Source organism: Cajanus cajan, chromosome 3 (genome assembly GCF_000230855.2).
Source record: "Cajanus cajan strain Asha chromosome 3, NIPB_CcT2T_4, whole genome shotgun sequence".
Lineage (NCBI taxonomy): Eukaryota > Viridiplantae > Streptophyta > Magnoliopsida > Fabales > Fabaceae > Cajanus > Cajanus cajan.
This window is the reverse complement of record NC_138519.1, coordinates 62,880,269-62,905,656: the sequence shown is the minus strand read 5'-3', so window position 1 is coordinate 62,905,656 and position 25,388 is coordinate 62,880,269. Positions and strand designations below refer to the sequence as shown.

The 25,388-nt window shown below is 37.0% G+C and overlaps 1 protein-coding gene across 1 annotated transcript; it reads left to right on the top strand.

Moving 5' to 3' along the window:
• Window positions 1-19,569: 19,569 nt before the first annotated feature.
• Window positions 19,570-25,143, top strand: LOC109800634 (putative protein S-acyltransferase 22). Its single transcript, XM_020361429.3, has 9 exons — window positions 19,570-20,225; window positions 20,332-20,445; window positions 21,468-21,869; window positions 22,054-22,122; window positions 22,201-22,272; window positions 22,431-22,559; window positions 22,775-22,855; window positions 23,118-23,306; window positions 23,943-25,143. The coding sequence occupies exons 1-9, from the start codon at window positions 20,184-20,186 to the stop codon at window positions 24,717-24,719; spliced, it is 1,875 nt and encodes a 624-aa protein (XP_020217018.1). The 5' UTR covers window positions 19,570-20,183; the 3' UTR covers window positions 24,720-25,143.
• Window positions 25,144-25,388: the final 245 nt, after the last annotated feature.

Below are 25,388 nucleotides of genomic sequence, written 5' to 3'. Positions count from 1 at the left end.
GTACCCTTTGCCCAGCGGAAAGGTGGGCTTCGTCTGCGTCGATCAAGACGTAGCGAGGAAATGCTACGAAGACAGTTTGAGGGCGAGGCGACACCTATATGTGACACAGGTTGATCGGGGTTTTCAGTCAATAGAGTTGGATCCGAGAATGAATCATTTCGATACCCGACCAGCCCCAGCGGAGGATGTAAAGGAGGTTACCCTGGCCGAGGGGAAAATCGTCAAGATTGGTGTATCTCTAAACAAGGAAGACGAGGAAGGTCTAGTCACTGTGCTAAAGAGCAACATATCGGCTTTCGCGTGGAGTGTCGGGGATATGCCGGGCATTGATCCTGATTTCTTATGTCACCACCTCATGGTCGACCCCAAGGCGAAGCCCGTGATCCAGAAAAGGCGAAAGTTTGGAGAAGACAAAAGGAAGGCCATAGTGGAGGAGACGAGGAAGTTGATGGCAGCTGGTCATATTCGGGAAATCCAATACCCGACGTGGCTGGCGAACGTAGTGATGGTACGAAAGAGTAATGGAAGTTGGAGGATGTGTACAGACTTCACTGACCTAAACAAAGCTTGCCCGAAAGACTCATACCCACTCCCCAACATAGACTGCCTGGTCGACGGCGCCTCGGGGTACGAGTTGTTAAGTTTCATGGACGCCTATTCCGGTTACAACCAAATCCGAATGCACCCAGCTGATGAGGACAAAACGGCCTTCATAGCCGATCAGGCTACTTGTTGTTACAGGGTCATGCCTTTTGGTTTGAAGAACGCGGGAGCGACATACCAGCGGCTCATGGACAAAGTCCTGGCAAAGCAGCTTGGAAGGAACGTTGAGGCATACGTGGACGATATGGTGGTAAAGTCGGACAGCTTCTCTCGGCATTCCGCCGACTTGCAAGAGTGCTTCGACACTTTGGCGCGTTATCGACTCAAGTTGAATCCTGCGAAGTGCTCCTTTGGCGTCCAAGCAGGAAAGTTCCTCGGTTTCCTGCTGACCCATCGTGGTATTGAGGCAAATCCCGAGAAGTGCTTCGCGATCATCAATATGAGAAGTCCGGCGACGGTAAAAGAGGTCCAGCAGTTGACAGGAAGGATGGCTTCCCTCTCTCGGTTCCTCTCCAAGGCGGCGGATAAATCGCTGCCTTTGTTCCAGTGCTTGAGGAAGAACAACCGCTTTGCATGGACAGATGAATGTGAAAAAGCGTTCGGCGAACTCAAACAGTCTCTCACCTCGCCACCAATACTCTCCAAACCGCAAGCTGGTCTCCCTTTACTGATGTATTTGTCGGCATCCGATAGCGCCATCAGTGCAGTCTTAGTACAAGAAAGAGGTAGTTCTCAATTGCCTATTTATTTTATTAGCAAGGTGTTGCAAGGCGCGGAGATTCGTTACCAAAAGATTGAGAAGCTAGCCCTCGCGATGCTGGTTACAACACGCAAGCTGAGACATTACTTCCAGAGTTACGAGGTGGTAGTCCGAACAGATCACCCGATTAGGCAAATACTGCAGAAGCCCGACCTAGCAGGAAGGATGATGAAGTGGTCGGTGGAGTTGTCGGAGCATTCCATCAAGTACGAACCGAGAGGAGAAATCAAAGCTCAAGCGCTGGCTGACTTCGTAATGGAACTAACCTCACTAGTGGGGGAAGTTCGAACTGAAGACACACAGTGGATCCTGTCGGTAGATGGAGCCTCGAACCTTGGAGGAAGTGGAGCGGGGATTGTCTTGGAAGGACCGGGAGGAATTTTGTTGGAACAGTCATTGCGATTTGAGTTCCGGGCAAGCAATAACCAGGCCGAGTATGAAGCATTGTTGGCCGGAATGACATTGGCGAAGGAAATGGGGGCGACAAGCTTATCAGCACGAAGTGACTCCCAATTAATCACGGGACAGGTAGCCGGCACCTTCCAAGCAAAGGACCCTCAACTGGCCAAGTACCTGGAGAAGGTTAAGCACCTTTCGGAAAATTTCTGAGAATTCACACTTAACCATGTACCACGAGAGCAAAACTCCAGGGCCGACCTGCTCTCCAAGCTTGCAAGCACAAAGAAACCAGGAGCTACTCAGTCAGTCATCCAAGAAACGCTGTCACGACCGAGTATAAACGAGGCGCAAGGAAATATCCTATTCATCCAGGAAGAGCTAAATTCTTGGATGGCACAATACATTGCATATCTGACTCGGGGGGAACTACCGGAAGACAAAAAGGAGGCATCGTTAGTGCAAAGGGAGTCGGCCAGGTTCGTTGTCATCAACGAAAGGCTGTACCGAAGGGGCTTTAGCTCTCCTCTTCTGAGGTGTTTGACCACGTCGCAAGCGCAGAGAGTGATGGACGAGGTACATAGTGGTATGTGCGGCAGTCATATCGGAGGCCGAGCTCTGGTGTACAAGGTTGCCCGCGCAGGTTACTTCTAGCCATCTTTGAGGAACGACTGCGTCAATTGGGTCCAGAAATGTGATGGATGCCAAAGACACGCTACCCTGCACCATTCCTCGGCTGAGCGACTACATTCGATCCTGTCTCCTTGGCCTTTCCACAAATGGGGGATTGACATTCTCGGTCCATTTCCGATCGCTGTGAGGCAACTGAAATTTTTTATAGTAGCAGTAGACTACTTTAGCAAATGGATCGAGGCGGAACCGGTTGCAACCATCTCAGCAGAGAAGGTCAGAGCATTTCTTTGGAAGAATGTGGTGTGCAGATATGGAGTCCCTTAGATGCTCGTTTTTGATAACAGGACACAGTTTGCAAGTGCGAGAGTCCGTGATTTTTGTAAAGAGGTCGGAATCCGAATGGCATTCACGTCCGTTGAACACCCATAGTCTAACGGCCAGGCCGAGTCGGCCAACAAGGTAATCCTCTCGGGCTTGAAGAAGCGTGTACAAGAATCAGGCGCTTCATGGGTGGAAGAGCTTCCCCGAGTACTTTGGACGTACCACACGACTGTTCACTCAACGACCCAAGATACCCCTTTCAATCTGGTATACGGAACCGACGCCATGATCCCGATTGAAATTGCAGAGCCTTCAGTACGCACTACCGCTTTTTCTGAAGAAGAATCTGACCAGGGAAGACGAATTGATTTAGACTTGATCGCAGAAACAAGAGAAAGAGCAAGAATAAATCAAGTAGCGGCGCAGAGAAGAGCAGCCTTCAAGTACAACACAAAGGTAAACCCAAGAGATTTTGTCGTAGGCGACCTAGTTTTGAGGCGCGCTCAACTTACACAGATGAAGAACAAACTATCGCCTAAATGGGTTGGCCCTTACAAGATTGATGATGTGGTCGGCAAAGGGGCCTACCGACTTAGAACCTTGGATGGAGGCAGGATACCGAGAACGTGGAATGCTACAAACCTACGCTTCTATTATAGCTAGACTTTTCTCCCCTTTTGTATTAGGTGCACTCTTTTCCTAACTCAGTATTTTTTCCCCGTAAAAATATGAGGGGTTTTTGCTGAGAAGGTTTTTAATGAGGCACCACCCTCCCCAATTCTAATAAATGTCATCTGACTGTTTCCCTTTCATGACCTTTTTCTCTTTACATGGATAAGAACTCGTGATTTTCGGTTAAATTTCGACTTGGCGAGTATAAATAACTCGAAGAACTCGTGATTGTCGGCAAAAGTCCGGCTGGGCGAGTATAAATAACTCGATTGAAAAAACTCGTGATTGTCGGCAAAAGTCCGGCTGGGCGAGTATAAATAACTCGATTGAAAAAACTCGTGATTGTCGGCAAAAGTCCGGCTAGGCGAGTATAAATAACTCGATTGAAAAAACTCGTGATTGTCGGTTAAAGTCCGGCTGGGCGAGTATAAATAACTCGATTGAAAAAACTCGTGATTGTCGGCAACAGTCCGACTAGGCGAGTATAAATAACTCGATTAACGATGAAACTCGTGATTGTCGGGAAAAGTCTGGCTCGGCGAGTATAAATAACTCGATTGAAAAAACTCGTCACTGATTGGTTAAATTCCGACTTGGCGAGTATAAATAACTCGAAGAACTCGTAAATAACTCGATTGAAAAAACTCGTCACTGATCGGTTAAATTCCGACTTGGCGAGTATAAATAACTCGAAGAACTCGTAAATAACTCGATTGAAAGAACTCGTCATTGATTTTGAATTTAGAAGTTAGAAAAAATCTCATTTATTTCACTTTCGCAATCGGTATTTGGACGATTGATTCGTTGGTTTCGAAGTTGGAAAACTTAGAAAAAATTTTCATTCATTCATCATCTTTGCAGCCGGAATTTGGCCGACTGATTCATTGATTTTGAATTTAGAAGTTAGAAAAAATCTCATTTATTTCACTTTCGCAATCGGTATTTGGCCGATTGATTCGTTGGTTTCGAAGTTGGAAAACTTAGGAAAAATTTCATTCATTTATCATCTCCGCAGTCGAAATTCGCCGACTGATCCGTTGATTTTGAAGTTAGAAAAAATCTCATTCATGTATCACTTTCGCAGTCGGTATTTGGCATTTTAACTCGGTATTTGGACGAGTAGTTGATTTGATATTCAATTTTTAACTTGGAGAAAATTTCTGTATCGTTCTACTCGGCGTTTGAACGAGAGGTTTATTTAATATTCATTTTAACTCGGTTTTTGGACGAGTAGTTGATTTGATATTCAATTTTTAACTTGGAGAAAATTCCTGTATTGTTCTACTCGGCGTTTGAAAGAGAAGTTTATTTAATATTCATTTTAACTCGGTTTTTGGACGAGTAGTTGATTTGATATTCAATTTTTAACTTGGAGAAAATTCCTGTATTGTTCTACTCGGAGTTTGAACGAGAAGTTTATTTAATATTCATTTTAACTCGGTTTTTGGACGAGTAGTTGAGTTGATATTAAACTTTTAGCTTGGGGAAGTTCGTGGAATTTTTCTAGTCGTTGGAATTTCTCTAGTCGGCGCTTAGACGATTAGGTTAAGCAAGATTCTTTTTAACTTAGAAAAATTGGTGGAATTTCATCATTACTCAGCAAGTCACTCAATTGATATCAAAGACAACACATACCATAAAAAAACTAAGAGTCACAGTAGTCCATACAAACGATCAACAAAATACATAGAAATATAAAGGAAAAAGCAACATTATAAGGCAACACTCAGTCATCCTCGGGGGGATCAACCAGCTCACCATTCACAATCTCCTTAAAGTAACCCATTCCACCAATATCGAGATCAACATACAGGAATCTTATCTGGGAAGTAGCTGCGTCAAAGCCTTGAACAAATTTTGTCAAGGAGTCCACCTTCGCGGCCTGCAGGTCATGATGAAGTTTTTCCACCTCAAGCTTCATCAGGGACAAGTCGTTCTCAAAAACACTAGCAACGTCAGTTGACTTGTCCCGAGCCATCCGCATCTCGGCCAACTCGCCCTCCATCGCAACCTTCTCGGCAGCCCAAGCTTGTTTCTCTTCTTCGAAGGCGCGACGGCCCTCCAATAATTTGTCCCGCTCGTTGGCCACCCACTGGAAGTCAGCTCGACTCTTAGTCAGACCATCCTCCAAAGAAGCGATTTTCTTTCCTTGCAACTTAGTCTCCTTCACCAAGCCGCGAATTTTATCTTCATTCACCAATGAGAGAGCCGAAAGACGATTGGTGAGGGACTCGACGCCTTTGGCGATAGTGAAAGCACTCATTTTCTCCAGATCGTCTCAGTCACCTTCAAGCAAGTCGGTCCCACGAATGTGAGCACTGTGGTTGAACTTTTCATCCCAGAAGGAAGCCACACCATGGTTGTCTTCATAATTCACCGGTTCCCAATTCTCGCCGAGACAATCGCTCAGGGTCCTCTCGGCAGATTGAACCTCGGCGTCACCCTTGCCCGCCTCAGCGGCCACGATCGTCTCCAGGTTAACCACCGATATGGGCCTCTCAGCCTCGCGACGGCACTTTTGAGGAGTCTCACCAATGGTCCTCGACTTGACCACCGGATTGTTGGCCTCCACGACCTTCTCGGAAGCCGACTCGCCGAATGCAACAGCTTGGGAAACCCTTTGCTGTTTCCAGAGTTTCATCATTTCCCGGTTGCTCATGCTAGCCATTCTTGCTGCAAAAGGAAATCAACGAACAAGTCAAATAAGAAAAAGACTTCAAGTAAAAGAAGGAAATTATTAAATCTAAAACAACAATATACCTATATGAATTTTCAATTCCTGAGGTCTACTCTCTAGATCTAGGAGTTTCCCCGTATTGAAAAAGGTTTTCAAATCTTCAATTTTCTTAACATCGACCAGGTCGTTCTCAGAAAGCTTCTCAGGACTTAGCCCTCCGAATGCTATCGTTTTCTGGTTCCAGTACAAAGGGAACCCTTCTAACACATCTTCGTGACCCGGTACACTACGCACTCGGAAAAATGATTTTTTGAAATCTTTGTAGGACGATTGAAATAAGGACAACAAGCCCCGACCCGAAACCCCACTAACGGATACCCAACTAGTGCGTTTACTAACCCTGCTCTCAAAAAAATAAAAAAATTTATCTGTAGTCGGCGTTATTCCGAGTCCCTCACACAATATCTCAAACCCTCGCACAAAGGCCCAACTATTGGGATGTAGTTGGGTCGGGGCGACACCCAAAACTCGAAGTACCCCCTTTTCACAGTCAGTTAAGGGCCATCTCACCCTAATTTTGGAAATAAGAGTGGTATAGCAGAATGTAAATTTTTCGGTTGAGAGCGAACTAATACATACTGGTTCCTTATCGACACAAGGTTCAGACATGACTACCTCATCCCCGTCACGACAGACTACATGGTCTCTGCAAAAGCTATCCATGGCTTCCCAAGAATTAATCAGAGACTCACACTTTAATGCATCATCTTTAACCCATTTATACATCTCCCCATAACCCACAACAGCCATTGCAAATGTAATCTTTGTTTAACCTATAACTTAAAGGCTTGCAAGAAAAACCACTAGAAAGGTGGAATAAATATATGCGTACCTAAAGATTTGTCTCACAACTTCACCCACTAAGAACAAGCCCAAAACCACCGCGACCCGCCGTAAATTAAAGAGGAGCAGCAAACCACCGCCGGAGAAGAAAAGAGCGTGAAGAGGGAAATGCAAAAGGTTCAAAAAAATAAGGGGTCATTCCTATTTATAGAGGCCAAGAGCCGCGCGTGAGAGGATACACCCAAGGGTCACGACGCGCGTGAGGGGGTGTGCCCAAAAGCCACGACGCGCGTGGGATACTAAAACATTTAATACCCCGTAACAAGAGCCGCCACGTGGCACCACCTTTATTCACGCCTCCGCAACGCCGGCTTCGCAATAAAAGCATGTCCCATCTCGAGTAAGGTGAAGAGACACAACTTGTCAGAATGCGCACCGTCTCGGTTGTTCGCCGACGATAATCTCGGTTTGGTCCCGAGGTACCTTCTCGCATAGTTCCCGACGCGTACTCTCGGTCCATTTCCGAAATTACCCACGAACATTTGCTTTAGCCTTTCCGCCTATTAGGCTCAAGGCTGGAAGGCAAGTGTACCGTCCCGGCTAACCGCCGAGACGTTTTCTCGGTCTAGTTTTGGAACAACCCAAGCGCGCCGTCCAGGTAAAGGCCCGACGTGATCTCTTCTGGACTAGAAGCCTCTCGGCCCACAACCGAGCTGGCCTCTCTATGTGAGCGCCGAGACATTCTCTCGGTCTAATTTTGTACCGTCCCGGCTAACCGCCGAGACGTTCTCTCGGTCTAGTTTCGGAACGACCCAAGCGCGCCGTCCAGGTAAAGGCCCGACGTGATCTCTTCTGGACTGGAAGCCTCTCGGCCCACAACCGAGCTGGCCTCTCTATGTGAGCGCCGAGACATTCTCTCGGTCTAATTTTGAAACACCTGGGAACGATTGCTTTTAGCCTTTCCGCCTAATGGGCTCAAGGCTGGTAGGCAAGTGTACCGTCCCGGCTAACCGCCGAGACGTTCTCTCGGTCTAGTTTCGGAACGACCCAAGCGCGCCGTCCAGGTAAAGGCCCGACGTGATCTCTTTTGGACTGGAAGCCTCTCGGCCCACAACCGAGCTAGCCTCTCTATGCGAGCCAACTCACTCCTGGCCCGACTCTACTCACCTATAAAGGGGCCAATCGGTTATGGCCCGATTGGATCTTAGGAAACAAGCCGACGCGGTCCTAACACATGTCTACTCGCCCCCAAGGGGGTCCTCGGGGCTTGCCCGAGAGGACCCTAGGAGCAGGACTAGTCAGCCATAACCCGACTAGACTAACTCCCAATCACCGAGTGGACGCATGGCAAGAACGGTTAAGGAAATCCCTCGATCCTCGGGGCCCAAGAGGTCCATGAACAACGTACTATAAAACCCAAAACCCTAGAGCTAAGGAGGCAGATTACACTTTTGAATGCACTGGCTTTGAGGCTTGACCTAGGAAAAAACCCTAGTCCACCTTTTGGCCGGAACACTTATAAAAATGAATGAGTTTTAATTTGAGTAATAACATTCATTTTATACATAAAAAAATGTTTAGAAGTGTCATATAATTACACGATACTACAAGCACCACCGGGTGTTACTCGATAGTTGCGATGATCACTTTACTTTCCATTAAATATATAAATAATTAATGAATGCCGCATAATAATAAAGTAACAAAACAATGTTTTCATATTCTTAAAAAATGAAAACTAATTTATTTGAACCACTAGGGTTGGCAAGTTTGGATCCTCTCATATGACATTTTTGTCCATTGAAATCTCAACCCTTAAATAAAAATAAAAGAGAGATGATTCGAGTAATAAATTAAAGAAGGTATGATGTGTTGTATATATGAAGTATTTCTAAAGAATGAAGTCTCACATTCTTCTAACAGTAAAGTATAAGTGCTTAAATATTATAGTGTATCTTACTCTTTCCAAAAAGGCAAGCAATAGGTGGTGGAATTGCGCATATGATAATAATAGGCCTCATGGGCCTATTGTAATGTAAATCCTTTGATTTTCCTTGTGCATGCAGTTAAGGGATCCAAAAACATTTTTTATTTTTTATTACATTAAATTACTTTTTATTTAAAATAAGGTTATACGATTCATGGTTGTTTTTTGGGTTATGGTTTACTGTTGTTGACTTGGTCATTAAACCTTATCTATTTTACTTTTACTTATTGTTATTTATTTGTTGTTGACCAAGTATTCATAAGATAAAATATTTTATTCTAAATAGTCATATTTTGATAAGAATTTTAAGATTTTTCTCCTTATTTTTTGCAAGGGTTTTGGGTGGCACTTGAGTTCTCTCACCTTATATACAGGCTTCCTCCTCATTGGTTTGACACACCACTCACTCTTGAGTTCTCTCTTCCCTCTTTGGGTTCTTTTACAACATAATTTCTTGCTAGTTTCGCTCCTTAGTGCTTAACTAAGACATCCCTATTGTATTTTAGGGGCTTGTGAGGATAAGTCCTTAAGATCAATATCATTACACGCCTTAGAAATTTTTCTAACGTTATGTTTAGTGTTTCAAGTAGTCCTACTCGTCACGTCGATCATTGATTTTTAACAACAATCTTAAGGACTTACACTACAAAAAATGCTAATTTCTGACGGAAAATGGTAAATTTCCGATGGATTTTGTTTTTTTCGACGGATTTAAATCTGTCGGAAAAAGTAGCGTCGAAAAAAAAAATCTGTCAGAAATTTTGACGGAATTTTCTGTCAGAAATTATATATTTTTTTATTTATAAATTTATTAATGTAACAGTCCTCATATTTGGCCTCTCAAGGGTTCTACTTCACGACATTTCACTTTTAAGCGTGTTTTATCCTTACTTGCACAATTTCTGGGAAACTTCCCAGAAGGTCACCCATTCCAATACTACTCTAGGTCAAGAGTAAACTACCGAAATGTATATGTATGTTGTCAGTATAACTTGTACAAATTAATTCATTTAAGTCATCCTCAAATATACAATCTCATACTTGTACTATAATAATAATATATAATAATTTTATATTACGAATAATAATAATAATAATAATAATAATATATTCAATTATTCTTTATTTATATGTACTTACTTTTATAATTAACATCTACTTATTTCTATTTAAAATTATAATTTAAATTATTTAATTTTATAATTTATAATGATAATATAATTTATAAAATTATAAATATTTATTTATTACATACTTATAAATTAAATTTTAACATTTTAAATAAATTATTAATTAATTTAATATTTTTATTTACCTTAAATCAAACATATAAAATGCAAAAAATGTATTTATCCTTGTTTTATTTTCTAATTATCAACCATTAATAAAATACTAACTTAAAATCTTATCTAATTATATCATAATATTCTCATATCACATTTAAAACCAGATATTAGTTATACAAAAATATTAAGATCATATAGTAAATTGTCAATAAGATTTTAGTTAAATAATTTAAAATAATTAATGTTTCAATTATATTGTTAATTGGCAAATAATTTATTCCAAAGCTAATAAATTTTTTTTTATATTAATTATTAGTAAAATTTAATAACTTTTAATTTAACAATTAATTATATCAATGAAATTCAACACACACCATGAGTTATTGAGCGGAATAACTTTACCAAGAGTTATTTTGTAAGTTATCTTAAATCAAACATATAAAATTTAAAAAATGTATTTATCCTTGTTTTATTTTCTAATTATCAACCATTAATAAAATACTAACTTAAAATCTTATCTAATTATATCATAATATTTTCATATCAAATTTAAAACCAGTTCTTACATTTTTGACAGATATAAATTTGTCAAAAATATTCCATCAATAATATAGCCTTTCCTATAAAAAAAATTTCATCGAAAATATAAATTTTCTGACAGATTTAATTTTGTTTTATAAGAAATCATCTTCGATTAATATAACATTTTCTATATATGATTTATGAGTAAAGAATTTGCAATTTAACGGTTGGATTTACAAAATTCACATTTAATATAAAGTTATTGAGCGGTGTAATACTTAGTAAAATTTACACCGCTTAATAACTTTATATTAAATGTGAATTTTGTAAATTCAACCGTTAGATTGAAAGTTTATATCTCTTAGATTATATATACAAAATTTTATATTAATCCAAGATGATTTGATACTTCATTTTTATAAAAACAAAATTAATGTAATATATTCATTTCAAAATATACTAAAATATGAACACTTTGATTACCTTCTAGTTATTGTTCAATTTTAACAAAATTTGATATACACGTATAAAGTGATATGAACTTTCAATTTAACGGTTGAATTTACAAAATTCACATTTAATATAAAGTTATTGAGCAGTGTAATACTTAGTAAAAGTTACACCGGTATAATTATAACCCCCTATATTATATATATATATATATGTGTGTGTGTGTGTGTGTGTGTGTGTGTGTGTGTGTGTGTGTGTGTGTGTGTGTGTGTGTGTGTGTGTACTGACCGTACTGCGAAGCCGAGCTCCAATCTCGGCATCACAGTGCAAGATGATCTCGGGCACGCGTCATACGACGTCAGCTCGGCATCACAGTGCAAGATGATCTCGGGCATGCGTCATACGACGTCAGCTCGGCATTCAGGTGAATCACAACTGATTCCCGAGAATCTTGCCCATACGAGATCCATTATCTAATCACTGGTTACCGAAGATCTCGCCCCAGACGAGATCCGTTATCATATCTTATCTCAGGCTCAGAGCCCAAAATAACCCTAATTCACTCCAAGGTACGTGCATTACTTATACGAGACTATGACTCATACAAACCCTAACTTTAGCATCGGAGTCTCTTTTGCAGGTACCACCCCCATCTTGGAGCATCAAGCGTACCAGCGAAGGAGGCTCACCGATCTTACCTGGCGGATCAGCTCTACAGCAGATTTCCGGTAAGAACAATATGTAATTTTAAGCTTATTACTTCTAGAAAATAAAAAATTTGTTTTTTCTTCTAAAATATAAAACTACTATTTATGTTAAATAAACTAATATATGCACTAATTATTTAATAGAAAACTCATGAAACACACAAATATGAAAATATTCACACTTGAACTTGCTTACTATAATTTTAAAGACAATATACTAACATCTCTAAGTATTTTATAAATATTTAAAAATAAATATTATTTATTTAAAATATTTGTTAAGATCGAAAATATTAATTTTAGAAGGTTTAAATATATTTTAGTCTCTATAAGATGAGTGATTTTGATTTTGGTCTTTGTAAATTTTTTTCTTTATTTTTCATCCTTGTAAGATTTATAAATATTGTTTCGTACTTGTAAAATGAGTAAAATATTTTTCTGATTTTCATTCCTCTAAAATATAAATTCACTAGTTTGATTATTTTAAGGTAGATAAATAATATTTATTTTAAAAAAGTAAAAAAAAATTAGAGGTGTTAAATATCAATATGATAATAGTACGTAATTGTTATATGTGACACCTAGCTAAGATAATTATTTATCTTCTTTAAAAAAAAAAGTAGTTAAAAATGATTACATAAAAAATAAGAATTAAAAATAAAAATTCCAATTTTAGAAAATGAAAATAATAATTAAAAATAAGAAATTAAAAATAAGAATTAAAAATAAGAAATTTCCGACGGATTTATATTTTTGTCGGAAATTTTCGACGGAAATATAAATCCGTTGGAAATTTCCAACGGAATACTCCGTTGAAAATTTTCCATCGGGAATTTTTGACGGATTTATTTTCCCGTCGAAAATTTTCGATGGAAAATTTCTGACAGAAAATTTCCTCATAAATTTCTTACAGAAATATAAATCCGTCAAAAATTTCTGACGAAAATATCCATCGGAAATTTTCCGTTGGAAAATATAAATTTTCCGGCGGATCCATATCTGTCAAAAATTTACGTTTTTCTTGTAGTGTTATATTGGTTGAAGCTACTCTTGTCACTACTCCAATGCTTCCAATGATGACCCTATCACATATGCCAAAAACCTTGTCAAACATCTTAAAAGTCAAGATCTTCATTGGGCGAAACTCTTGTTGATGGTGGAAACACATTCATTCCATATTAGACATGCACAGAGTTGCTTACACGCTTACTAATCCAAAGTTAGACCCCACTACTTCTTTTGGTACTGCTTCTAAAATGGAAGATTGGTCATATGCCAATAAGGTTCATTGTTTTACTATTCTCAGTGCACTATCTAGTGATTTGTTCAATATGTACTACTCAAGCCAATATCATACTCTTTAACAATGAAGTACACCATTAAAGATGTTGTTAGACAACGCTTCATCATCGGTAACTACTACCATTGGCATAAGTTTAAAGAGAAGGACATCAAGGTGTAGATAAATGAATACCACAAGCTACTTAAGGATCTCAAGGAAAAAAATGTCCCTCCTTAATGAGTTTGATTTTGAGCTTTTCATTGAAAAATTGCCTAAAACTTGGACTGATTACAAGTAACATCTGAAGCATAGGCATAAAAATGTCACTTATAGATCTAATCACCCACATCATCATAGAAGATGCCAATGATAAAGAGTGTGCTATGACGAGTGCTAAAGCATTGGCAACAAAGGCCAACATGGTGAGGTGTAGGACCAACCAAATAAGAAAAGGTATGATAAAAGACCTAATCACAAAAAAAACTAATTCAAACGTAAGAATGCTTATCCTTATGCTTTTAACCTTGTCTTTAAGAAAAAAAGGTAATTGCTATGTTTTTTTTGGAAAGCTAGGCCACTATGCACCTAACCTAGCTGAAGGGGATGATCTTATTGTTGTGGTCATTTCTCAGATAAACATTGGGAGCAATGTGAACAAATGAGTGATAGACTCTAGGGCTACCTACCATATAAGTACAAGCATAAATGTTTTTGCCTCCTAAACTATTGTGGTGGATGGAGAAAAACATGTATACCTTGGTGATTCTAGGATCATTCTAGTTCTAGGTAAGCGTAAAGTTTTTTAAAACTCACATCTGGTAAGACATTGACTTTAAGTGATATGCTACATGTGTCTTCCATTAGAGTCAACTTGATTTCTTTAGCATTGTTGGGAACAAAAAGGGTTAAAGGGCCATTTGAATCTGACAAGATTGTAATAAAAAAGAATCAAGGTCACTTTGTACTACATGTCTCCAAAATAATTAGTGAAATTGCATCTTCTTCTACATATAATTGATTCATTTGACATGTGGCATGCTAGATTAGGACATGTAAATTTTGTGTATGTTTCAAAATTAAAACCACTACATATGATTAACTTGCATGACAAACAAGTTGGTAAATGTGAAACATCGATTGAATCAAAGTTAACTAAAAGAATATGTCATTCTATGATACATGAAATTGACTCACTTAGTTTAATTCACTCTAATCTTGTTGGTCTAAAACAAATCATGTCAAGAGGCGGTAAGAATTATTTTGTAACCTTTATAGATGATTTTTCTAGGAATACAAAAACTTACTTAATTAAACATAAAGATGAGACATTTGACACGTTTTTATCTTATAAAGTGGAAGTTGAAAATTAGTTAAATAAAAAGATTAAAAGGATTATATTTGATAGGGGCGATGGGTACATTTTATTTAATGACTTTTTCTAAAAGGAAGGTATAATCCATGAGGTAACCTTTTCTTATTTACCTAAATCCAATGAAGTAGTTGAGAGAAAAAATAGAACCCGTAAGGAAATGATGAATGCCTTGTTGATTAGTTCTTAAGCTCCTAATAACCTTTGGGGAGAAGCCCTATTAACTACATGTTTCCTACAAAATAGGATATCCCACAAGAGGACTAGTAAAACATCCTATGAGTTATGAAAATGATATCAACCTAACATAGTATTTGAAAGTGTGGGGGTGCCTAGCTAAAGTTCTATTACTTGATCCTAAGAAAAGGAAAATAGGGTCAAAGACTTCTGATTGTATGTTTATGGGTTATACTGAAAATAGTGTTGCCTATAGGTGTTTTGTCCTTAAAATTATAATACTATAGTGGAGACTAAGAATGTTGAATTCTTTGAGGGAAACTTCTGTTTAAGGTCTAGTACTAGCTCTTGTCAACGTTCACCTTTAGAAGCATCTATTGATATATATGTTTAAAGACTTGAGGATAAGTAAAAGACAAATGGAAGAAACATTTTTTGGAGATGATTTTTATACCTATCTAGTTATGGATGATCCTATAAGTTTCTTGGAAGCTATTAGTTCGTTAGATGCAAAGTTTTGGGAAGAAACTATTAGGATTGAAATTGATTCCATCAAAGAAAATAATACATGGACTTTAGTGGACTTACCTAAAGGAACAAAACTAATGGGATATAAGTGGATCTTTAAGAGAAAGTATAAACCTAATGGATTCGTAGAGAAATACAAGGCTAGATTAGTAGCTAAGAGGTTTACTCAAAAATAGGATATAAATTACTTTGATACCTTTGCTCCTATTGCTAGGATTTCTTTTATCCAAGTTTAATAGCCTTAAAGTCTATCTAGAGGCTTGTGATACTTTAGATGGATGTGTATAGGCATGGAAATCTAACCCGCCCCTGTGAGTATCCACCTGAACCCGTCCCAATTTGGATAGGGAAAACTCGTGTTTATCGGGTTCAAGTTTTTCCCGATTGATAAAATCGAGGGTGGGTGTGGGGACTGGGATGTTAATACCCGCCCTGCCCTGCCCTGCCCCCGCCCTTGCCCCGCTTAATAATATAATTAAAAAATTATATATATATATATATATAAACCAAAATTAGTAATATTTATATGTAAAAATTTGTATTATTTTACTTTTCTTTTATTTTTTAAAATTTGTTCATATTATTTAAAAGAAAAAAAGAAAAAAAAAAAAGATAGGAGTAGGGGTAGGGGTGGGGCGGGGAAACCTGAAACCCGTCGGGGACGGGGATGGGTACCCATATTTTACCCTTAACGAGTATTGAGGGCGGGGGCAGGGGCAGGGAACGTAAAACCTGCCCCATTGCCATGCCTAGATGTGTAAAAACCACATTCTTAAATGGTGATTTAGAGGAGGAAATTCATGACTCAACCTAAAGGGTGTGTGGTTTTTGGTCAAAAGAACAAAGTGTGCAAACTCTTAAAATTCCTACATGGATTAAAAGAAACAAGCACCAAAATAATGGCATGAAAAAATTGATCAAGTATTACTTGGTGATGGGTTTACTTCTGGTAGTGCTACTAGATGCATGTACACCAAGTCTATGAATGATGTCTGTGTTATCATATGCTTGTATGTGAATGACATGCTTATTTTTGTTACTTGTGATGATATAGTTTTCAAACCTAAATCTTTTTATTTTCTTGCATTTAATTTTGATATGAAAGACATGGGTGAGATAAGTGTAATTTTAGGAGTAAAAGTTGTAAGGAAATGTGATAATATTTTACTATCCCAAGAGCAACATGTTGAAAAATTTCTTAAGAAGTTTGATTATTATGACTATAAGCCTATGACTATCCTTTATGACGTTAACTCTCAACTAAAGAAGAATAAAGGAGATTCCCTTGCTCAACCTCCATATGTCCAAATTACAAGGAGTTTGTTGCATTTGATGAATATTTCTAGACTTGATATTGCATATGCAGTAGGTACACCGAGTAGATATACCCATAGTCCTAATCAAGATCGTTAGGAGGCACTTGCGAGACTAATGAAATACTTGAGAGATACCATGGATTATGGTATTGAGTATAATGGATTTTCCCTTGTACTAGAACGGTTCAGTGATTCTAATTGGATCTTTGATTCATTTGAGACAAAATTTACTTATGTGTTTACACTTGGTGGTTATGCGGTTGCATGGAGATCAGTTAGGCAATCTATCATTGCTAAATCAACTATGGAGCCAGAGTTTGTAGCTTTAGAGATGCCTGGTATTGAGGCTGAGTGGTTGAAAAACTTATTGGCAAATATTCCTCTAGAAGTGAAACCAACCCATCAATACCAATACATTGAAACAACAAATTGATAATAACTATAGTTTAACTTAAAATGGGAAAAATAGATACATACAATTGAGACATAATATGATAAAACAACTACTAAAGGATGGAACGATTTCCATCATTTATGTGAAGTTAGAGGGCAACTTGGTAGATCCTTTAACAAAACCCCTAGGAAGAAAAATAATTTTTGAAACATCGAGAGGAATGAGACTTAAGCCAATTAAAAACAAATAAGTGATGGTAATCCAACCTTTATGATTGGAGAACCCATGAATAAGGTTCATATATGTAATAACAAGTCACTTGTCAATTTTGTTAGTACTAAACTTGATTCTTTTTTAAAAATCTTAGTCCCTTCCTTTGATGTGAAAAAGTGCTAGAGTTGCATTAATGAGAAAATAAGTTTTATAGTTAATTTTAAATGAGAAAAATTGACACATTATAAATTTTTTAATGATTTTCATATCCCTTATGATGGTGCTTGATTTATAGCATACACTGATGAAATCACCTATATGAATGTTAAGTGGGGTTGCTTGCATGAGATCCTTGCGAGATCTCTAGTACTTATGAATATCGGGCATGCACATGGCCTAGTAGCCCTAAACAACCATAATGATAAAGATTATGGGGGTAATGTGAATGGTGAACCACTAATGTACGTTAAGTGTTTTTGGTTCATATAACTTGCTACACCAATCTCATTGTATGTTAAGTCTTATTAGTCTAAATTTTGGTTCATATATTTTACTACACCAAATCTGATGCATTACAACCTATATGAGAACCCAATTTCTTTCTTTCTTTATCTTTTTTTATATATATATATAAATAAAATAAATTAATTTAATCTTTTGAAATATGTGGGGATTGTTGTATATATGTGAAGTATTTTAAAGAATAAAGTCTCACATTACTTAGAATTAGTAAAGCATAATTGCTTATATATTAAAGTGTGTCTTACATTTTCCAAAGAGACAAACAATAGGTAAGTGGACTCACATGCATGAGAATGGGCCTCGTGGGCCTATAACCGTGCAAATCTTCTGTTTTGTCCCCCCATTGTGCGTGCGATTATAGGATTCAAAAACTTTTTTATTTTTTATCACATTAAATTTCTTTTATTTATTTCATTTAAAATAAAGCTTATCCAATTTATGATCATTGTTGGGTTATGTTTTTCTATTGTTGACTTGGTCATTAAACTTATGTGTTTTCTTATTAATTATCTGTTATTTATTTTTTATTGACCAAATCTTCACAACATAAGATATTTTGTTTTAAACGATCATATTTCGATAAGAATATTCATATTTTTCTCCTTTGCACAGTTTTTAGGTGGTCCTTAAGCTCTTTTGCCTATATATGAAGGCCTCTGTCTCATTAATTTTACACACCTCATACTTTTGAGCTCTCTCTTCTCTCTATAGGATCTTTGTTGACTTAGTTCCGTACTAGTTCTATTCCTCAATTCTTAATTGGGAAGTCCTTATTGTATCTTGGGTGGCTTGTGGAAAAAACACGGATAAGTCCTTAAGGTCAGTGTCATCATACACCTTAAAGAATTATTATAACGTTTTGTTCAATTTTTTTTAGATAGTCTTATTGTGATGTTAACTATTCCTTTTTTTACAACATGAAGTTTTAATGATGAAGATTTTCAAATGAGAGAATCCAAGTAAAAATTTCACATGAGACGATCCATTGCACCTAGTGGTTGGAAAATTAGTTTTATTTATATTTCCTACTAATAAAAAACAATTTACTTTTATAAATTCAAAAATGAAAACTTCATCTCATAAGAAATAAAAAGTTAATTTAGTAATGAAAATTGAGATAATATATAAAACGGGTCATTGAGAGAAGAATAGCATTTCATGCAATTTTTTTTATTATTGATATAAATAAATTAGTTTTTAATTTATAAGCTAGCACTCGTTTTTTATAAGATATGGTGGGTAAGTTTAAGAAACTTCTCTTGTTATGTAGACTTGCTCCAATGCTAAGTTCTTATAAGATACAATTGTTTATTTTTAAAGAACTAGCTTTACAGTGGAAATGCTCTTTATAAAAATTAATTTATCTTTATAAAGAACAAAATAAAAATTTCTTTATTTTATAATAATTAAATGATTGATTTAGCAGTGAAGATTAAGATGATATATATATATATATATGTGTGTATAAGGGCATAAATTCTAAACTTATATTATTGTAAAAAAAAAAACTAAAATCATACTATTTAAATTTAAATAAATAAAAGATATAAATAGAAACAAATTTTTCAAAATTTCAAAAAGCTATGCTACATAATCGGGATTTGTCACGCTTGGATGCATGTACGTACCAAACAGTTAACACTCGTTGTTGTTGGTTGTTCGTATTAAATTCGGATGTCTTCACAATTAATAAACCTCTAGTTTTAAAATTGTGAACATTAAATTTGGGCGGGTTGGTAATTTCCCGCTGAATTTGGTTATCTTTTCTAAATACGTGCAAATCGCAAGGAAATACTAATGCAGTAAAGATTATTATTATTATTATTATTATTTCTCTCTCACACACACAATGATTATTGATAAAGATTAAAGCTAAGAAAGAGATTAGAGAGAGAGAGAGAGTGGCTTTAAGACCAAGTTGTTACAAAAGCAGAAGCAAACAAGAATTGGTTGCAGTGGCCTGTGACACATGATTTGCCATTGCAAAAAAGTAACGCCGCTTGCTGCAGTGGCAGGTAGCATTAGCAGCAGAGAGAGAAAGAACCCAAAAAGTAAAAAGTTGTGTGTGGTAAGTAATTATGGGCATGGATGATGGATGAGAAACCCATGGTCACAGATCTCTGATGAAGCAAGTAAAAAGCTTTTGCAACCAAAATCCAAAAAAGACCATACCTTTGCCTCTTCCCTCTCACTTTACCATTCCTTCAACCAGACAGAGACAAAGCTTTGTTCATTCCACACTTCACACTTCACACTTCACACTTCAGACCCACCACCACTATCCTAATCCCATTCTCTCTCTCACACATCTCTTTCCATCAGCTTCACCCAACATGTCATGGCCACCTCCCCCTTTTCTCTGTCCTTGACTAAAAATCTGATTTTTCTTCCCTTAGAGGTGAAAATGTTGGGAAAAAAACAAAAGTAACCGTCCCTGGTTGTTCTGTCCAGTGCTCTCTGTGTTCTATGCTATTGTTCTTTTTGGTACTTTGTGGATTTTGAACTCAACATCAAAGTCAAACAGTATGAGGAAACATGGATGGCAGTTGCCTTACCATCCTCTTCAGGTGGCTGCAAATTTTGATTTTTTTTTTCTGTACAAGTTGTTATTACTTTTTTTCCTTTGGTTGTCTTGTGGGGTTTGTTAATTCATTTTGGAAAATGTTTGTGAAGGTGGTGGCTGTTGCTGTGTTTCTGGCTCTGGGATTTGCCTTTTATGTGTTCTTCGCTCCTTTCGTTGGAAACAAAATGTATCAGTATGTAGTTATTGGCCTTTACACACCGCTGGTAAGTGGTAGTAACCCATCTCCGATTTTCTCTGCCTTTTTTTTTTAGTAATATACTCATTTTCTGCTTGCTAAGTTGGTTCGTGGAAGGAGTGAGATCTGTGATTATTTTGCTTTCAGATTCATGTGTTTGATGTCTTTTGTAAATCTTTTTGTTTCCAGTTTTCGGTTTCCTTCTCATCATTACGTTATATTATATACCACTTTGGATTGTCGTGTGGTTCACCGAAAGGTTCCATGGAGCTGTCTCTGTAGCTGATAAAGGCCATTTGGTTGCTTGTTGTTTGTGACCTCTGAAGTCTCTTTCCTTCCTCCAATTCTTACATCCGTTTTAACTTTTAAGTTCTTACTTCTGACAAATAGCCATCACGACACTTGTGTGAACTACAATTTTAAGGAGTTTATTTATTTTTTAAATTCTTTTGATTATTAATTACCAAATCTTTTATATTTCGTCTTTTCTTAGAACTATATTTTTGGTTCTATTTGATTAAACCTCGGGCACAAATAAATGTTGGGAATATGAAATTTCAAGGTAGCTTAATTTTTTCGTAGAATTTAAAGTTTATTTGATATTTCATCAATCAACTTTATTTAATGTATAGTGTGTTTTTCAAAACATATGCAAATGTTGATTATTAGATCAGGCGTTAATGATCTAAAAAACGATCATGTAGTTCAATACTCTAAATTAATGAGTTATCTTTAAATGTTTAGCATCATCTTGAACTATTCAATGTCAAAATCAAAATTATATGAAAAGATGGGAATTAGTACAATGCAGAAATATTTTAATATTACTACAAAATGCTACATTTGAGTTATATGATACTGAAAGCTGTAGTGACTAGTGACAGAAGTATGAGGAAACATGGATGGCAGTTACTTTATATCCTCTGATATTTCCCCCCATCTGTTAGCTATTTTGGCAACCCCTTCTATATATGTCTCTCCCAGGGATAGGACTGTTATTTCCCCATGAAAGATGTTATCATCGTTTACTGATATTTCTCCTTTTGCCAGATTACTAGTGTCTTTGGACTGTACATTTGGTGTGCAGCATCTGATCCAGCTGATCCAGGGGTTTTTAGGTCCAAAAAGTATCTTAAAATCCCTGACAGTAAAAAGCTTGCTGAGCTAAAGAATTCTAAATTAGGTGAAGAATCAACTTCATCAATGCATGAAGCAAATGCATCAACAGTTGGAGCTAATTCTGTGGATAAGGAGGCATTGGGAACAAAAGGAATTTTGAAAGATGCTTCTAACTCATTTGAGACAAGTACTTCATCATCTTGTTCATCCTGTATCCTTTTGGTTTCTTCTCCCTGTGCTTATATCTGCAGCTGCTCTAATTCGACTGAGAAATCCTCTGATAAACAAGCCAGTGAAGATGGCATGTTCTATTGCAGTTTGTGTGAAGTTGAGGTACGTAGAAGTTTTTGAACTAGAAACATATTGCCCCTTTAAGATTACTGTTGGACTTCACTCCTTGTGGGGGTGAAAAGATAATTTTTCCTTGACATTAGTGCATGAATAACTTCACTATTACCTTCTGTTACAAACTCATACTCTGCAATGCTTAGATGGTAACAGTTTCACATTGTTGTAGGTTTTCAAGTTCAGCAAGCACTGTAGAGTTTGCGACAAGTGTGTAGATCACTTTGATCATCATTGCCGAGTATGAGTATATCTTCTTATCTCTTTGCTTATCACCTGACGTATGTTCTGAAGGACTGTTGCTTCCTGGGTTTTGCAGTGGCTTAACAACTGTATAGGGAAAAAGAACTATCGACAATTTTTCACCCTCATGGTTGCTGCTATGCTCTTGGTAAGCAATATGGTCCACCTATGCCTTGATCATTCACATGGTTGAATCTACAGTAAATATAGTATGAAACAATGAATTTTATTTCCTAGTTATTTTCATTTTAACTAACTAATGACAGGTCTATACATGATTTTTGCACCTTGGGCTTGAGATTGCAGTTTATTCTTCAATCATTGACTGGAATACTTGTGCTTATCTGCTGTTTTATCAAGAGGAAGCAATTTTCTTTGGATATCTCCTCCAAGTTGGGAACCAGCTTCTCAATGGTTCCCTTTGTTCTTGTGGTGGTGAGCATTCTGCTTCCCCCTCCCTGTGCCCCTTTTTATTCATGTTTGTGCAAACTCTCTGGTTATTGTACTTCTATAATTATGGTTATTTATTTATTTATTTTTCAAACGAACTTATTTTTTGCTTTGTTTATGATTGTCTTTTTGTTTGATGAAAATCATTGAGGCTATTTCCAGTGCCAGCTATTCTTATTTTGACGTGTGAAAAATTTCAGTCTGTCTGCACCCTTCTGGCTATGATTGCTACCTTACCGGTTGTTCAGCTTTTCTTCTTTCATATCCTCCTCATTAAAAAGGTAAGGGTGAGTGTTGTTTGGTATGTTGATTATCTGGTTAATACTTAACTTCATTTTAAAGCACATCCTAGATTGTATTATTCATATATAGGACAGCATCTTTTCAAGTATTTGTTTTGTCCTTGTATAGTAAAAAAGATAAGAAAGCAAAAGGAAATAATGCAAGTTGGGTAGTTGGATATATTGTGATGGTTGTATTATTTATCTATCTATCTATAATCAACTAAGTGTTGATTATTATAGTTATTGCTGAGTGACTCAGGGACTCAGCACATATGATTACATCATAGCTATGAGGGAGCAGGAGCAGGAGCAGCTAGGAAATGGAGGTCAGCAAAGTCCCCAAATGTCAACTGTTAGCTCACTTACTGGATTGAGTAGTGCAAGCTCCTTTACTACTCTACACCGAGGTGCCTGGTGCACGCCTCCACACTTGTTACTTGAAGATCAGGTAACATTTTTTCAACTTAGACTTTTTATATATTATTATTGTTTGCTTTCGTATTTTATTTTTGATTTTTTTTTCTGCTTAAAATGCCAGTAGGTATTGTGCCTTTCCTGCAAGAGCATTGTTTCTTTAAAATGTTGATTTGAACTTCTTGCATAATTGCAATTGAATACTCATCTATCATTTTATTGAAGCATGTTGCTGTGAAAAACAAAAAGATCGCTATGACTTAAGTTACAAAAAGAACAGAAATTATAATTGCTTTGCTTGTGATTAATGTTGTAGATCATAGAAAACTTATGTTATGATGCCATTTAACTGAATAAACATATCAAGAATAGTGTTGCATATCAGCTTCAGAAGTTATTGTAGCTTTCTTGGATGGTTTTTTCCAGTATGCATATCATGCATAGCTTGAGTTATCCTTTCACCCATTGGAAAACAAAATTTATGAACTGTTAAGCTTGGTTAATTGACTTCTCCCTTTAAATGAGTGATATTCTGCTATGTCATTTAGTTGTGTCTAGATTGTAAATACTATTTTATTTTATTTTATTTTATTTATTTTCTTCCTTTTGTTTGCTTACTGAGCACTGCCTGTTTCATTTTTTTGGGGGCATGGGACATTATCGGTTACAGTTTGATGTGGTTCCCCCAGAAACAGGTTCTGTAAGTTCACTGGGAAAGAAGACAATGAGAGAAGATCCACTGAAGAAAAAGAATCCTGGAACAGTCAAAATTAGTCCTTGGACATTGGCACGCTTAAATGCAGAAGAAATTTCTAAGGCTGCTGCAGAAGCAAGAAAAAAATCCAAAATTCTGCAGCCTGTAATAAGACATGATGAGGGAATCAGGCTAGAACCAGAAAGCAGTTTTGGTAGCAGTGGCCGAAGAATGGTTCCCAGGATTGAGAACAATAAGAAGCGACCTAGTAAGCGCGTTTATCTTCCTGCCGACATGTCCATGGAGTCCCTGACAAAAGTTTCTGCCAGTAATACTGATAAAGGTTTGAGTGGGATGTCTAGGTTGGCCCCTCTCCCGTTAGAAGCACGCAGCACATTTCAGACAACTAAAGCAGTGTCAAGCTCGGCCGGGATTGTTCCTTCATCTCCTGAAAGCAGTTTAGACTCTCCTGATATTCACCCTTTTGGGGTGTCTTCTTCAGTTGCTGAAAAAATGAGACAGCTTGCAGGTCCTTCAGCTGCTGGTGCTGCAACTCTGAAGGAAATTCCACTGTCAAGTTCAACCAGTGATGGATATGAGGCTTCTGGTGGGGAAGACAGTGACCGGGTTCCTAGTAGAATTGTTGAGAGGTCTACAAATTGGACTAATCTTCTTTTCAGAGCTGATCAGGATGAAAGGGCTTTTAAAAAGCCTCAATCGTCATCCAGTGTTGGTCTTGGTAGAAAGTTGTGATCAACTTGGATGTCAATTTGATAACTATCTTTCTGACTATTTGATGGAGTTGTTCATTCTTTGACTTGCTAGGGGTACTTGAACATTTTAAGATGATGCTCGCAAATTTTGGACTTTGGAGGGCATGGGTATCTAGTGGAAAACAATGTACAAAGTTTCATGTTGATAGTAACTTGTCGAGTCTAGATTCTTGTGAATTGTGGTTGTTTTGTTCAATTTTTCAAGTTATTCCTCATGGTTGGTCTGTGCAATGCCCTGATATTTTTATCAAGAGAACTACTTGGGAAGAGAATTATTCCACCTACCTCCAAAATGTTACTGTTGTTAGACTTCAGTTTGTATCGTCATGTATAACTTCTATTAAAACTATGTCTGAATCGACTTAGTTGTAAACAATTTGCTAATTTAACAGCTCTTCAATTCATATTCTTCTGACTTCTTTAATGAGTTTTACTTTACGTCTCGAATGACTTAAAGGTCATTCAAAGAAAATCTATTTGAAAGTGAGAATGGTTTAACGGCTGGAACTAATAACTGCTACTATTTAATGTGTATATAGCAGTATATTGTCTTTCTTTTTTCGTTTTTTTTGGTGAGTTGTTGGATGGTCTTTTATTAAATTTTGGTTTAAAGTAAGTTTAAAATGAAGTGAGATCTTAACAAAACTAT